At 45.0% G+C, this 15426-nt stretch overlaps 1 protein-coding gene across 4 annotated transcripts in view; it reads left to right on the top strand.

The window, feature by feature from the left end:
* Positions 1 to 15426, top strand: part of SLC2A9 (solute carrier family 2 member 9) — a 192245-nt gene that overhangs the window by 12002 nt on the left and 164817 nt on the right. For all 4 annotated transcript variants that reach the window (XR_005020012.1, XM_036853255.1, XM_036853256.1 and 1 more), the window contains exons 3-4: positions 2567 to 2727; positions 14826 to 14950. Coding sequence is in view for 3 of the 4 variants with exons in the window: in XM_036853255.1 (XP_036709150.1) it covers positions 2567 to 2727; positions 14826 to 14950 (286 nt within the window). In the remaining variant the exon portion in view is untranslated. The remainder of the gene's footprint in view (positions 1 to 2566; positions 2728 to 14825; positions 14951 to 15426) is intronic.

The raw sequence follows: 15426 nt of genomic DNA on the forward strand, positions 1-15426 counted from the left end.
GCCGGACTCGGGTCTGCTCACCTGCACACAGTAAAGCCAATCTACTGACACTGGATTGTGGTGAAGGAAACTGCGGCATTTACTGCAGGGCGCCCAGCAAAGAGTCCCGGGAAACTAGTGCTCAAAACACTGGAACTCCCCCATGGGTCTCAGGAAAGCATTTTTAAAGGCCATGTGAGGGGATGTGATCAGGGGATGTGATCAGCTCGTGCACAGTTCTTTGATTGGTTGATGGTGAGGTAACAGGGCAGAGTCACAGGGGTTGACATGATCAATTCTTTTTTTTTTTTTAACATCTTTATTGGAGTATAATTGCTTTACAATGGTGTGTTAGTTTCTGCTTTATGACAAAGTGAATCAACTAGTTATACATATACATATGTTCCCATATCTCTTCCCTCTTGTGTCTCCCTCCCTCCCACCCTCCCTATCCCACCCCTCTAGGTGGTCACAAAGCACCGAGCTGATCTCCCTGTGCTATTCGGCTGCTTCCCACTAGCTATCTATTTTACATTTGGTAGTGTATATATATCCATGCCACTCTCTCACCCTGTCACATCTCACCCCTCCCCCTCCCCATATCCTCAAGTCCATTCTCTAGTAGGTCTGTGTCTTTATTCCCATCTTGCCCCTAGGTTCTTCATGACCTTTCTTTTTTTTTCTTTCTTAGATTCCATATATATGTGTTAGCATACGGTATTTGTTTTTCTCTTTCTGACTTACTTCACTCTGTATGACAGACTCTAGGTCCATCCACCTCACTACAAATAACTCAATTTCGTTTCTTTTTATGGCTGGGTAATATTCCATTGTATATATGTGCCACATCTTCTTTATCCATTCATCTGTTGATGGACACTTAGGTTGCCTCCATGTCCTGGCTATTGTAAATAGAGCTGCAATGAACATTTTGGTACATGACTCTTTTTGAATTATGGTTTTCTCTGGGTATATGCCCAGTAGTGGGTTTGCTGGGTCGTATGGTAGTTCTATTTTCAGTTTTTTAAGGAACCTCCATACTGTCCTCCATAGTGGCTGTGTCAATTTACATTCCCACCAACAGTGCAAGAGTGTTCCCTTTTCTCCACACCCTCTCCAGCATTTATTGTTTCTAGATTTTTTGATGATGGCCATTCTAACCGGTGTGAGATGATATCTCATTGTAGTTTTGATTTACATTTCTCTAATAATTAATGATGTTGAGCATCCTTTCATGTGTTTGTTGGCAATCTGTATATCTTCTTTGGAGAAATGTCTATTTAGGTCTTCTGCCCAGTTTTGGATTGGGTTGTTTGTTTTTTTGATATTGAGCTGCATGACCTGCTTGTAAATTTTAGAGATTAATCCTTTGTCAGTTGCTGCATTTGCAAATATTTTCTCCCATTCTGAGGGTTGCCTTTTTGTCTTGTTTATGGTTTCCTTTGCTGTGCAAAAGCTTTTAAGTTTCATTAGGTCCCATTTGTTTATTTTTGTTTTTATTTCCATTTCTCTAGGAGGTGGTTCAAAAAGGATCTTGCTGTGATTTATGTCATAGAGTGTTCTGCCTATGTTTTCCTCTAAGAGTTTGATAGTGTCTGACCTTACATTTAGGTCTTTAATCCATTTTGAGTTTATTTTTGTGTATGGTGTTAGGGAGTGTTCTAATTTCATTCTTTTACATGTACCTGTCCAGTTTTCCCAGCACCACTTATTGAAGAGGCTGTCTTTTCTCCACTGTATATTCTTGCCTCCTTTATCAAAGATAAGGTGACCATATGTGCGTGGATTTATCTCTGGGCTTTCTATCCTATTCCATTGATCTATATTTCTGTTTTTGTGCCAGTTTGGCACCTGTAGGTTTGGGGCTACGTGCTCATGGTCATCAAGTCGTTAACGTCTTCCATTTGGTAGGGGTTTTAGCATCTGTAAAACAACTCAGGAAATGTGCATCTGACACTGTTATCTAGGTCCTTCAGAGAGGGCTACAGCAGAGGCTCTGGGGGAGGGGTCTGTCCCAGGAAGGTCCCATAGGGTCCTGCTGGGTTCCAGAAAGGCCAGCCAAATTCTTAATTACACAACAGTACATTGTATAAATACAAGGTATATCTTACAAAAGTATGTTCTAAACATAAAAATACTGAAAAAAGTTTGTAAATCCAAATGAACATTTTGTTTTTCTTTTATGGTTAGTGTTTTTGTGTGTGTTGAATCTTTACCTATCTAGGTGGTAAATATTTTCTCTTATGTTAGGTACGTACATTTTAAACACATTCCTGAGGTGATTCTGCTCTGCGGTTCCCCTAAGTTCAGAGTCAGATCTGAGTTTGACTCCCAGATTTGCCACTTAGCTGAGCAAGTCACTTTGTCTCTCTGAGCCTCAGTTTCCCTATCTGCAGAAGGATGTAAAAATAGGGCGCATCCACAAAATGTGTTAGAAGGATTCAACAAAATAAAGCTCAAAGAGAGCTTAGCAAAGTGCCTGGCATGAAGACAGTGCTCCATAAAAGCTGTTTTGTTTACAAACTGGCTGGCTTCGAGGACGGCAGAATGGGACGGAGGAATAACATGGTCTCTTGTTTGTTTTCAGTACATCAAGACCTTTTACAATGAGTCGTGGGAGAGGAGGCATGGACATCGCATAGACCTGGATACTCTGACTCTGCTCTGGTCTGTGACCGTGTCCATATTCGCCATTGGTGGACTCGTGGGGACGTTCCTGGTGAAGTTGATCGGAAAGGTTCTTGGGAGGTCAGTGGGGGCCATCTCTGTTTGGGGATCCCTTCTGTAATGTTCATAAATATGTCTGTATCAGAGTCAGGATCCCAGCAGGCAACAGAGTTCCATTCAGTCCAACTGGAGAAGTTTTAACGCCAGAAGGGCAAGGAGCGGAAATAGGGTACCGGAGGCCAAGGAGAAGTGAATCCATGGGCGATGGGCTGACAGGCAGCCGCTGAGGTTGTAGAGGCGCCAGGCTATGGCAGAACCCTACTGTCCAAACAGGGCGGAGCTAGGAAGAAATACCCTGGCTCCTCTCTCCTCCTGCCCCCCAGTCTGCTGCTGGTGCCCCTCATTGAGTCAAACCCAAGTGGAAGCCTGAAAACTCAGGAGTCTTGTTGGTGCAGTTCAGGAGGACCAGCTCCCAGGGCACAGAGCAGAGCAGGGAGAGAGGGGAGGGATCCATTTACAGGAGCAAATGGAGAAGAGTCAGCACAGTGTCTTAGAGATTGTTCCACATAAGTACCGATAGATCTGCTTTTTAAAAATCAGTTGCTTAGACAGTCTTCCGTTGTATGACTGGATGATATCTTATTTAACCAGTTCCCTATTGAGAGACATTCAGGTTATTTCAAATCCTTTCCATTACAAACAGGGCTGCAGTGAGTATCAATTTCGTGTTGAAATTCCCAATCCTCGCCCCCTCTACTCAGATCCAATTTACCTCTGAGCTTCATTCCTCATTCATTTTTTACGTGAGGCCTTCTCTCGTATAAGATTGAGTTATCAGTAAATTCCCCCAAAACATTTTCTCTCTGTCCTTTCTCATAGCAACTTCCTGGGGGATATTGAGGTGTTAATGGAAAGAGTAGTCTCTAGAGCAATCGTGTGTGAACTTGAATCATGAGTCTTCTACGTCCTGGATGTGTGGGCTTGGCCAAGTCATTTAATGTAGTTGAACCTCAGTTCCGTCACCTATAAAATGGAGTCAATAGTTGCTACCCTGCAGGGGGTGCTGTAAGGGCTAAAGAAAATTAATGGAGGGGGAATGGCCCATTAGCAGTAGGTCAATGAAGAGAAGCTATTATTATCTACCATATTATTTACTCATCATCACCTTGACACCCATACATAGTAGGGACTCCACAGATCTCCATATTGCACTGACCTGAATTAGCAAAGAGATTCATCAGACCCCAGGAAATCGCCCCCTGGCCTTGGGGCTACAAAAACAGTGTTAATAATGGTGCTGCCCACTCCTTTACACTCAGCCTCACATCCCCAAATTAGAACCGATGGCGCTCAGAGCAGCCTTTCCATAGGCTGGGACAGGAGGCCATCTGAAAACATCATGTGATGCTCATAAAGGCCTGTGGTACCCCAGTGAGGTAGAGGAGCTGCCAACATTCTCTGTGTCCCCAAGGGCACTTCCAGGGCAGTAGCCAATGAGAACTCAGTACACGGGAGGTACAACGATCGTGGAATGGAGTCAGGGCTGCCGTTTTCTGAGGTCCCCCAATGTTTCAGGCACTCACACACACCCTCTTGTTTAATTCTTTCGACTCCGTGGGGTCTATCGATGGAGAATGGGAACTGAGCAAGGTCAGAGCATCTGGCCAAACTCAGCCAGCTCACACAGTGCCTGAGCTCAGGTAGGAACCAACACACGTCAGCCACGGCACCGTGATCTTTCCACTTGCCAAGGAGATCATAATTAGTGTCCTGCTGGCAATGGTCTTGGAACATCCTTGACTATTTGACAACGGATAAGTGACCAGCTGGCCCCCAGACTGGCACCACTGGCCAGGGTCTCCAAGGCACTGTTGCTAAGCCTGTGGCCCCAAGTCCTCTTGCCTATTCCAGTAGATGGAGTCACCCCTGGCCCCAGACACTATTGCCTGTGACACATACCTACCTTATATCTGGCCGTGGGCACTTATGCCCCAAGCCTGCCCCAGAAGAAAGCTCTGAAGCCAGGCAGCTGGTACAGGAAAAGGAACACTGGAATCGGATGTCATGGACCAGCAAGTCCTGACTCCCCAACTTGCCAATTGTGTGACGTGGGACTTTGCCACCTCTCACCTCTCAGCCAGCACTTTTCCTGCGTGTGAAATGAAGGTGATCAAAGTGGCTTTTACCATCCTCAATAACATGGCAGCAAAACAAAACAGAAGGAAAGCAAAAGAGAAAATGTATTTGAAAAGTACTAAATTTCTAAGTGATGGAAGAGTCCTAGGATGCAGAGAGAGATTGATCCAAGGGCTTTGGTTGTCATACCCCAAGGAGCTGCCAATTCCTTTTTTCATCATTATGAGTGTAAAAGTTGAATTGAGTCTCAGCTTGAATAGTAACTCATCATTATGAGTGTAAAAGTTGAATTGAGTCTCAGCTTGAATAGTAACTCTGTAGGGGAGAAAAGGAGCAAAAATTAAAGAAGTTGGCTACCATTTATTCACCTCCAGCTATAGACCAGTCCTTGACATATGGTACATCATTTACTTCTTACAACTCTCTGTATTATTGTAAACCAGAGGCCCTGAGAGGCCCAGCAACTTGCCCAAGGTGACAAAGAATGGGGTTGACCTGATTCAGACACGGGTCTGTTAGACCACAAGGCTGCACTCTTCCCATCATGTGGTGTGGATGGAAACTGCATCCTGATGCCTCATTTTTTGTCTCTGATGGTGGCTGTCCCGGAGGAAGAGGAGGCTGAGCTCAATGCCTAAGGCTGGGATGGGATCCAAAGAAAGGGGCCCAGATGGGTGACTTAGAGGGAAGTTTGGGTGGAGCTGGGGGTCCTTGGAGTCAGGTGGTCCTGGTCACCAGCAGGTCCAGCAATGGGATTGATCCTGGCTGAGGCATATGGCTCATCTGTGATTTAGGAGAGGAATGAGGACAGGGGAGCATAAGGGACCGGAAACCGTCTCTGGAGCTGAGCCACCCCCGTTATCTGGTCTCAGGGATGCAGATTCCTTGTCTCCTGGAGTCTCTAGCTTGGGTTTAAGAGAGAAAGAGACAAGAACTGGAGACAGTGAGCGTGGACCACTCTTTGAGGAGTTTTACTATAAAGTGGAACAGAGAGAATGATGTGATAAATGGAGGAAGACGTAGGATCAGGAGAATTGTTTGTATTTTGTCTTAAGATGGGAGGTACAACAGCATGTTAATGAGATGTTCCAGCAGAGAGGGGAAAATGGATAGTCAGGAGCAAGGGGTGAAGCTCGCTGAAGCAATATCCTCAAGCAGGTTGGAGTGGGTGGTGAACTAGTAGGTAATTGGAGGAATCGATTTCAGATAGGAGTGGGGAGAATCCATCTGTAGAAACAGGACGGAAGGCAGAGTGTGTAGGTGCAGATGCAGGTAAGTCCGTCCACGTGGAAAGAACATGTGGAGGGTCTTTTCGGATTTCCTCTGCTTTCTTGGTGGAAGAGGAAGCAAGGTCATCATCTGAGAAACAGGACAAGGGGATTAAAAGAGAGAGAAGATATAGAAATAGTCCCCTAGGAGACCAGGAGATTGAACAAACCAGGAAACTCTAGAATGGTTGCTAGGGGGCCCTAAAGTCTGCTGGAGATGAGTGGTCATGAATTTCAAGTGAGACCAGTCAACATAATTCTGTGTTTTTCCCAGCCAAGATGAGTTTTGTACGCATGTGCAAGGTAGGCTGAGATCTAACCAGGGCTGGGCTTTTGTCAGACACATAGAATGAAGGGGGTGGGTCACTGGATCAAGGAGTTGAGGGTGTATGAATGTTTAAAATGATGGGCCTTGGAATTCAAACTGGATAAGAAGAAATGGACAGACATGAGGAGGGTGACAGATGGTAGAAGCTAGATACCATCTTGGCTTATAGGCTTGGTCAGGCTAAAGAACTGTTGGAAGGGTAAGTGGTAGGAGCCAGTATCTCTAGAGTTTCCCCCATTTCACTAGGACTTAATGAAAAGTACTTTGCAACTTTCCAAATCCAAACTGAAATAGCACTCCCTGTATCTTCCACCACTTGATCCTGGTCCTGTGCATCATGTTAAAGCGTAACATAGTGGAAGGCAGTTCTCACACTTTCTCTGAGCTTTCTCTTGTCTAGGCTAAGTGTCCCCAGTCCCTTTGGCCATTTCTCAAGGATATGGGCTTCAATCTCCTCATTATCCTATTGCTGTTCCTTGAATTTGACTTCTTCTGCCAAGAGCTGCTGATCTGAGCTGCACTGGGGAGATTCTTCACCCCTGGAGAAGCTCAAAACAGTGAAGCCGGTGTCCGCAGTGGGGTTCCCAGGGGGCGCTGGAGTTCTGCTCTCAGAAACGGCATGGTGCTGGCCCCCCTTGTTCTGCTGCATGTCATGCCTGGGAAAAATATGGAAACACAATGATTAAAATCCCCGTCTCTGAACCTGAGTGAGTCAGCTTTGTGAATTATCTGCAGATAAGGTTTCTATCCTCACTGGGATACTGTCATGCTGGGGGTTATTTTGGGAAGGAATATATTAATATGATGAACTTGCTTAGAGGGTGTGCAGCCCAATGTGCAAATGTTTCAAATCAGACTTGAATGTGATTTTAACATCCCCTGCATAGCACAAAATACATCATCACATCTAGTGCAGGAGCTCAGACCAAAGCCCTGGGAGGCATCACTGGCTCCTCTATTTCTCTCCACCTCTATCCAATTCATCAGTATTTTGGGTTCTGAACCCCAATTTCCAACATGTGTGGCGGGAAGGGAGTTCCCACACACCATCAAGCAATTCTCCAGACACCAGCTGGGTGTCCTATAATTCAACTCCATTCTGACACCATCTACCTAGAGATGGCATCAGATTACAAGACTGAGGGCTCAGTCCTACAAGACTGTCCCCTCCCCCAGCTCAGACGCCAGTCACAAGCCCAGGTTGTCACCTGTGTTTCTGACCAACTGGCTATAGGTTAGAGGTTCCAACGACCACCTGCCTTGGGTTTCAGGTTAAGGGTTTAGTCTCACAAGACTGCCCCCGCCCCAACTTCAGATGCTAATTGCAAGTCCAGGTTGTCATCTATGCTTCTGACCCAATGGCTATAAGTCAGAGGTTCCAATGACCCCCCTCTTCCAGTTTGATTAATTTGCTAGAGCAGCTCACAGAACCCAGAGAAACATTTTCCTTGGTAGATCACTGGTTTATTATGGAAGGATATAATTCAGGAACATCCAGATGGAAAAGATGGGTAGGGCAAGGTATGGGGAAAGGGCACAGAGCTTCCATGCTCTCTCTGAGTGCACCACTCTCTCCAAATCTATACGTGTTCATCAACCTGGAATCTCTTCAAACCTTTTGTGTTTTTATGGAAGCTTTATTACATAGGCACAGTTGCTCAGGTCATTGGCCATTGGTGATTGAACTCAATCTCCAGACCCTCTCCTGTCTCTGGAGGTTGGGGATGGCATTGAAAGTCTCAATCTTCTGATCACATGGTTGGCTCCACTGGCAACAATCCCCCACCCTTAGCTCCTTTCCAAAAGTCACTTCATTGACATAAACCCAGTTGTGGTGGAAAGGGGCTTGTTATGAATAACAGGACATCTATTTCATCTTTATGGCTCTGAAGCAATTTCAGGAACTGAGTACAAGAGACTAAATATTATAACAAAAGATGCCCTCATTGCTCTCATCACTTGGGAATTTCCACGGGTTTCAGGAAGTGTGAGCTGGAAACCAGGGACAAAGACTGTGTATATTTTTGTTATTATAAATCACAATCAACAAATTCCACCAGCTCAGTCTTCAAAACACACCAAAACACACCAAGATCTGGCACTCCCTCCGCCGCTACTGGCTCACTCCCTCCACTGCTACCATCCCGGTGCAAATTCCTATTAGCACTTGCCTGATCTATTGCAATATTCCCAGTTGGTCTCCCTGCTCCCACACTTACCCCTACAGCCCAGGGTTGACACAGAAGGCTAAGTGGTCAGGCCATGACACTTCTCTCCTTAGAATCTTCTAGTGCTTGCCTATCTCACTCAGGGTAGAAACCCAAGCTCTCTTGGTGGCATACAAACCCCTTATGAGCTCTCTACCACTCCCCTCCACCTTCACGTTCTACTGCTTGCTCTCTGGTTCTTCAATGCTTCCAGCCATGCTGGCCTCACTGATGTTCCTGAAATAGCCCATGTCTGGCTCTTCTCTGCCAGGATTGCTGTTCCCCAGTGTCCATATGGCTCACGTCTGCTCTTTCTTCAAATCACATGCTGCACTGTCTTTAAGTCTGTGGTCAGGTGTTACCTTCTTGGGGAAGCCCTCCCTGGCCACTCTGTGTAAAAGTACACTCCCTTCCCTGCTTTCGTGTTCTGTACAGCATTTATCACCATCTGATATGCTACATATGTTTTATTTTTACTTGGGCAGGGACTTGGCCGTGTTCGTGGCCGTGTGCCAGAGCCTAGAATGATGCTCAGCACCCAATCCACCGTCAAACATGTGCTGAGTGAATGAATGTCAGTTGAATGAATAAATGATTGTTGAAAGATGAATGGCTGTGAATAAATATGGCAGCCACCATTGTGAGCGGCCTTCGTATCCTGGTTCCTGGAATGCCAAATCTCCCATTTAATAGCATGTGACCTTGGCCAAGTACTTAACTTCTAGATCTGTTTCTTCATGTGAGAAATGGGGTAACAAGATTACTTGACTTCTAGGGTCTTCAGTGAGTATAAAACACTTAAAACAGTGCCTGGCACATCATAAGAACTCCGTGGATGTTAGCTATCACCATGGGCTTATTTTATTTCTTTTTAAATTAATTGAAGCTCTAAATATGTTCCAGGTGCCATCCTAAGCACTTTACATAAATCATTCTCATAGACGCCTTACAAGATAGACATTATTATATCCATTTTACAGAGGGGTAAATCAAGGCTGAGAGAGAGTAAGAAACCTGCCCAAAGTTGTTCAATTAGTGTGTGGCTGGGCTGTCCAAGCGGGAACATTATTGGACGTGGATTCGGGCGAACAGCAGCTCTCCAGCCCATAGACTGCTAAAGTGAGATTCAGGGCAGATCAGAGCTGGGCCACGTGGGGTAAGTTGGGCTCCATTCATTCCCTTCATTTATGCAGCAAATATATCTGGGACACCTGCATATGCCAGGATCTGGTGTAGTTGCTGGGGATACAGTGGCAAGACAAAGTCGCTGACCCCATAGCACTTACATTCTAGTAGGGGAAGATGCACAACTAGCATAAAGCAAATAAATACAGAGGATAATTTTCTACAGTGTTGGGACTGTGAAGAAAATAGAACAGGGTGAGAGGATGGAGGGGGATGAACTCTGCATTTGGGGGAAGCAGCCATGTCAAAGAGTGTCAGGAGGTTGCATTTGAGTTGAGACTTTAGTGAGATAAGACTCATGCAATGAATAGAGGGGCACCAAGGATGAGGGCCATGAGTTAGGAAGCAGTCTGGCACACCTGAGGGGCCATGGGAAGGCTCATGAGCGTGAAGGTGAGAGTATGAGATGATGTGGCAAAAGCCATCTCATGCAGGGCTTTACAGGCCCTGGTGAAGAGTTTATTCTAAGTGCAGTGGGATGCCACTAGCAGGTTTTAAGTAAGAAAAAGTATGTCAGTGTGTGCTATGAGAGGATAACTTTGGCTACTCTGTGGACCATGAACTTCAGCAGGGCAAGAATGTGTGTGAGCCTATTGCAGTTTTATGAGTGTAGTATGATGGTGGTCTGGACCACTGCCATATTGTGGGCCTGTAAATGGGAGAAGTGGTTTGATTTGGGATATATCTTGGAAGTAGTATAGATAGGACTCAGTGATGGATTGTATATGGGTCATGAAGAAAATAAAAGATGTAAGTAGTATTCCCAGGTATTTGCCTAAGCCACTAGGAAGGTAGTGGCTTTTTTTATGAAAAAGTATGGGAAGAGGGATTTGGCATGCATTTTGGGGCAGGGAGGGATTTAGTAGTGGGAATTCAAGAATTCTATTTTAAATATGCTTGGTTTGAGATACCTACTAAATATGCTAGTGGAAGTGTCCAGGAGGCAGTTGGGTATGTTAAGTCTAGAGTTGAGAGTAGAGTCTGCATCCAGAGATACAGTTGGGAATTGTCATCGGTTAGAGGGATGAACTGGATGGGATCACCCAGGGAGGGAGTGTAGAGAGACGTGAGACTAGGAGAGAGATGAGCCGGAGCTCTGGGCACCCCAAGTTTCAAGGCTCAGGGAGGTGAGGACAAACCAGCCTAGAGACTGAGAAGGTGAGGCTGGTAGGGAGAAAAATGGGAGAGGGTGCAATCCCAGATGTCCAGAGAAGATTGTGTTTCAAGAAAGAGGGTGTGGTCAACCACGTCAAATGCTGCTGAGAGGTTGTACCAGGGGAAGGCAGAGAATTGGCAGTTGTTTGTCCAGGTAGAGGTTGTTGATGACCTTCACAAAGGCAATCTCCATAGAGTGGTAGAAATCATCTAATAAGAGTGGGGGTGAGGAAAGACTAGAAGATGAGCAGACAACATTCATGCAGGAGTTTCACTCTAAAAGGGAGCCAAGACAAGGAGCAGAGGGATGAGGAGAAGAGAGACAATATTTAGGTGTGTTTATATGGGAATGATTGAGAAGAGAGGGAACAAATCCTTTACTGGGGTAGGGATGCACAATGACACTGATAGACCTTACATCACAGGGGCAGTTTCATCCAATGCAGGTAGGTGGGTGAATTTGGTGGTGGGGGATGAAGTAGTCCTTACCTCCTCCTCTGTGAACTGATGATTTCGTTAACACTGATAACTACAGGTGTTAAAGATGAAATGAGATGAAATAATTTACATAAAAGCCATGCTCTTTCTTAGTACTATACTAAGGGTATCACACTGAGTCTGCACCAAGGATTAAAATTCTCTAGAGGTGGATCCAAGAATCTCATATTTGTATGTGCTCTTGGTAAATCTGATGCACAACCAGACTGGAGAACCACTAAATAATGCTAGCATTATTTTTATGGGTATCATTAATATCATCCTAGTATCAAATGTCCAGTTTAACTGAAGTAGGGCAGTGGACAAAGTGTCTGGGGATAGGAATTGAGGTATGATTCCTAATCAAGCCCTTTATTTCTCATTGTCTACAGATTATAGAACATATTGTTTTGTCCAACATCCAAGAACCCTCCAAATCTGGCCACAGCATCCCCTTCCTGCCTCTCCTCCCTCAACAATCTCTTCACAAACTTACCTTACACTAGCCTCTACAGCAACAGGGGTTTGTCCTGTGTGGCCTCAAGGCGGGAACTGAGACCCAGAGGTGGAGCTACAGGGAGAATATTTGGGCATGTTGTGAGAAATCTTTTTTTTTTTTTTTTACGGACAAGCTGCTACCACCCATGAGATGGAAGGTCCAAAAGGGAGAAGCAGCATTCCTGGGTTTAAAAGCCAGGGCCACACTTTAGTGAGCAGGTTGCTGGGACTACAGAGAGAAGGCTAGGGCAGAGGAGGAGACACAGAGCTGCTGGAATGGAGCACAGAGAGGGGGAAATACCCTGCTTCTCCCCTTCCCCGCCCTCTAGACGGACATCAGGCCTCTCATTGGCCAATCCTCCCAGGAAGCCAGAAGCAAGGGAGCCTGGGAAAGATAGTTGCCCCTGAAACAGACCCAGGCAGAGAAAGAAGGGAGCCGAGCGCAAACAGGCAAATGGTGGGTACAGTTCTGAGTTATACAATCTCATAGTTTCTATATCTTTACTTACAGAAGTCACAGATGGTCAGTAATTGACTTGTGTGATTTATTTGCCGTCCGTGTTCCTCACTAGGCTCTAAAGCCCATGATGCGGAGGACGGGGATGACTCCCACATTCCTGGGGTAGACCCGGTGTCTAGCACGCACTAAATACATGATTAGTGGAACCCCAGTGAAAGCTTCTGTGAGGAGGGTCCAGGTCTTCCTGCCACTGCCTCCAGCCATTGCCCCGCTTTCCTCTCAAGGCTGACACAGTAGTTCCTCAGAGGACTGAGGGAAAGGGCCCTGAACATGGAGCAGTGCCATGGGGTGCAGGGTATTCGCATCCTGCTTTGAGCTTTCACCAATAACGGAAATTAGTGCCTTCAGACTTATCTTTATTGAATCCTGAGGCTGTGACCTTCGGCATCAGAATAAGGGAGGTTACTCTAGATTGGAATTTTTGTTTTAAGTCTCTGCTAAATCACATTTTTTTGCCATCATAAGGTCCAGTTAAATTAATCTTTTGAAAGACTAATTTGAAATCATATTTATTTTTTAATAATTAATACATTCATGTGACTTAACTTTCAAAAGGACCAATTAAATATAAAGTCGAAAGTTTCGTTTTTGTTTCTGTCTTCTGTCTCCTCCTTGGAGACAATCAGTGTTACCAGGTTTTTGTGTATCTTTTCCAAGATTTGTGCCTATCTCTACACACACACACACAAACACACACTTTATCACATAAGTTGTTGCATATTCTACATAAAGTTCTGTATCTTATTCTTTGCACTTAACAATACATCTTTGAGATTTTTCCATATCAGAATATAGAAGGCTACCTCTATTTTAATGTCTGCATAATATGCCATTTTATATATGTATCATAATTTATTTAAATAACCCCTTATTAATGGACACTTGGGTTGTTTCAGTCATTTGCTGTTATAGAAGAAGTTGCAATGAGCAGCCTTTATACCATCCTAATTGAGCTGCAAAATTCACTAAGTTTGGGGTTCTTCAAGAAGTGTAGGAAAGGGAAAAAAATTTAATGAACAGCTTGAGATAAATCAAAAATAGTAGAAAGAACTTTGGCCCGGAAGTTAAGAGGGCTAACTCCTACAAGTAATAACGAAGTTCCCTTTCAAGCCCTAGCTTCTTACAATTTCTAAAACAGTTTAATACTGTTAGATCATTGAGTCTTTAGGGAAAAAGTATCCTGTGAGAGGCTGTTTCCCCAGCTACTTGATTCATTAGTTGTATGACCTAAAACAAGTCACTAATTTATCTGTGTCCTAGTTAACTCATCTACAGAGCAAAGATAAGAATAGTACCTACTTCATAGGGTCCTTTTGAGCAGTAAATGAGCTACTCATGTAAAATGCTTAGAATGGGGTCTGTCATATAGCAAAAGTTCAATTAGTGTGAGCTATTAAGATCATTTTGCAGGTGAGGCAAGGAAAGCACAGAGCAATGAAGTACGAAGTCCCCTAGGTCATAAAAGAGAGAGCTGGTGCAGGGACCCAGGTCCCCAGGCCTCCAAACAAGTTATGCTTCTCAACCATGAGATCTTAGGAATATGTTATATATTCATATAAAACAGTGGTAGTGGTCCTAACAAGGAGCAATGAATAGTAAGTCTTGCCAAAGGAATTTGGCTGACCTCGTTTGAGGGGATTAGCTCAGCCTCATGCTTCATGCTATGGTTCATCAAATTGAAGGTGCCATTAGGTATAAGAAGCATTGTTACATGAACTGCAGAGGAAGGAAGGGAGGGAGGGAGAAAGGAAGGAAGGAAGGAAGGAAGAACGAAAGAAAGAAAGAAGGAAAGAAGAACGAGAGAGAGAGGGAGGGAGGGAGGAAGGAAGGGAGGGAGGTCTCCTAGGACTGAAGTCATAGGATGCTGTAAGTGTGCTGATTAACAAGCTATTGCTCCCAGCTCCAAAAGTACCCTCCTGTGCTCTGCTCTGTGATGCAGGGGCTGAGACCTGCATGCCTCACCTGCCCTTTGCCACAGGGGCACTAGAAGAGGAGGGACAAGGGACTTGCTCCCTTTAGTTTGCCTGAATTGCCTGCCAGCCCCAGCAGTGACCTTAACCAGTTCCCTGTGTTAATTCACTCTGTGAAACTAACTAGAGTAGTTTTCATTTCCCTGCCTGACATCTGACTCATGGATTGTAAGACGCATTTTGACTTTGTAATGTTAAATGAAGGTCTTAGAACCGATGAGATAAAATATTGCAACAGGGAGATTCATAGAATATCAGGGCTCACAGTGCCTTCGGAGGTGACCTAATCAACCGTGGTAATGAACCCAGAGGAAGGAAGTGCCTTGCTCAGGGTCATATGGCCAAAGTTGGCAATGGGGGTGGGGGGGACCTGGATCCTGTTCCGGGGATACACAGGCCAGTGGCAGCCTCATCAAACCCCTCCTTTTCTTCCAGGAAATACACTTTGCTGGTCAACAATGGGTTTGCAATTTCCGCCACGTTGCTGATGGCCTGTTCTCTCCAAGCAGGAGCCTTTGAAATGCTCATCATGGGACGCTTCATCATGGGCGTGGATGGAGGTAAGCCTTCACCATGGCAGGAGAGGGGGCAGTAACACATTCCTGAGGGGGGTTTCAAAATGTGAGGGGTACTTGTGGCTGTCACATGCATCCCTACTGATATTGAATTGGCAGAGACCGAGAACTCAAGAACCCTGCATAAAGTGGGGCAGTCCCATGGGACGGACCACCCACCCACGATGCTCCTCTAATGGAGAAGCACTGACTGGGACGGACCCAAACCAACTCCAAAGACCTGGATGGTCTTCGGCACATCACGCATTCTATTTGTCATCTTCACCATAAAACTCATATTCCAAGTTGTCGGTGGTTTCCAGGGAGTTTTTATGAGGATTATGTTTCCTGTCTGGGCCTCTGACTCATTCATTCTTTTTTGTTTTTTTTTTTTTAACGCTTTTTTTTGATGTGGACCATTTTTAAAGTCTTTATTGAATTTGTTACAATATTGCTTCTGTTTTATGTTTCGGTTTTTCGGC

The sequence above is a fragment of the Balaenoptera musculus genome, chromosome 5, assembly GCF_009873245.2.
Source record: "Balaenoptera musculus isolate JJ_BM4_2016_0621 chromosome 5, mBalMus1.pri.v3, whole genome shotgun sequence".
Classification (NCBI taxonomy): domain Eukaryota; kingdom Metazoa; phylum Chordata; class Mammalia; order Artiodactyla; family Balaenopteridae; genus Balaenoptera; species Balaenoptera musculus.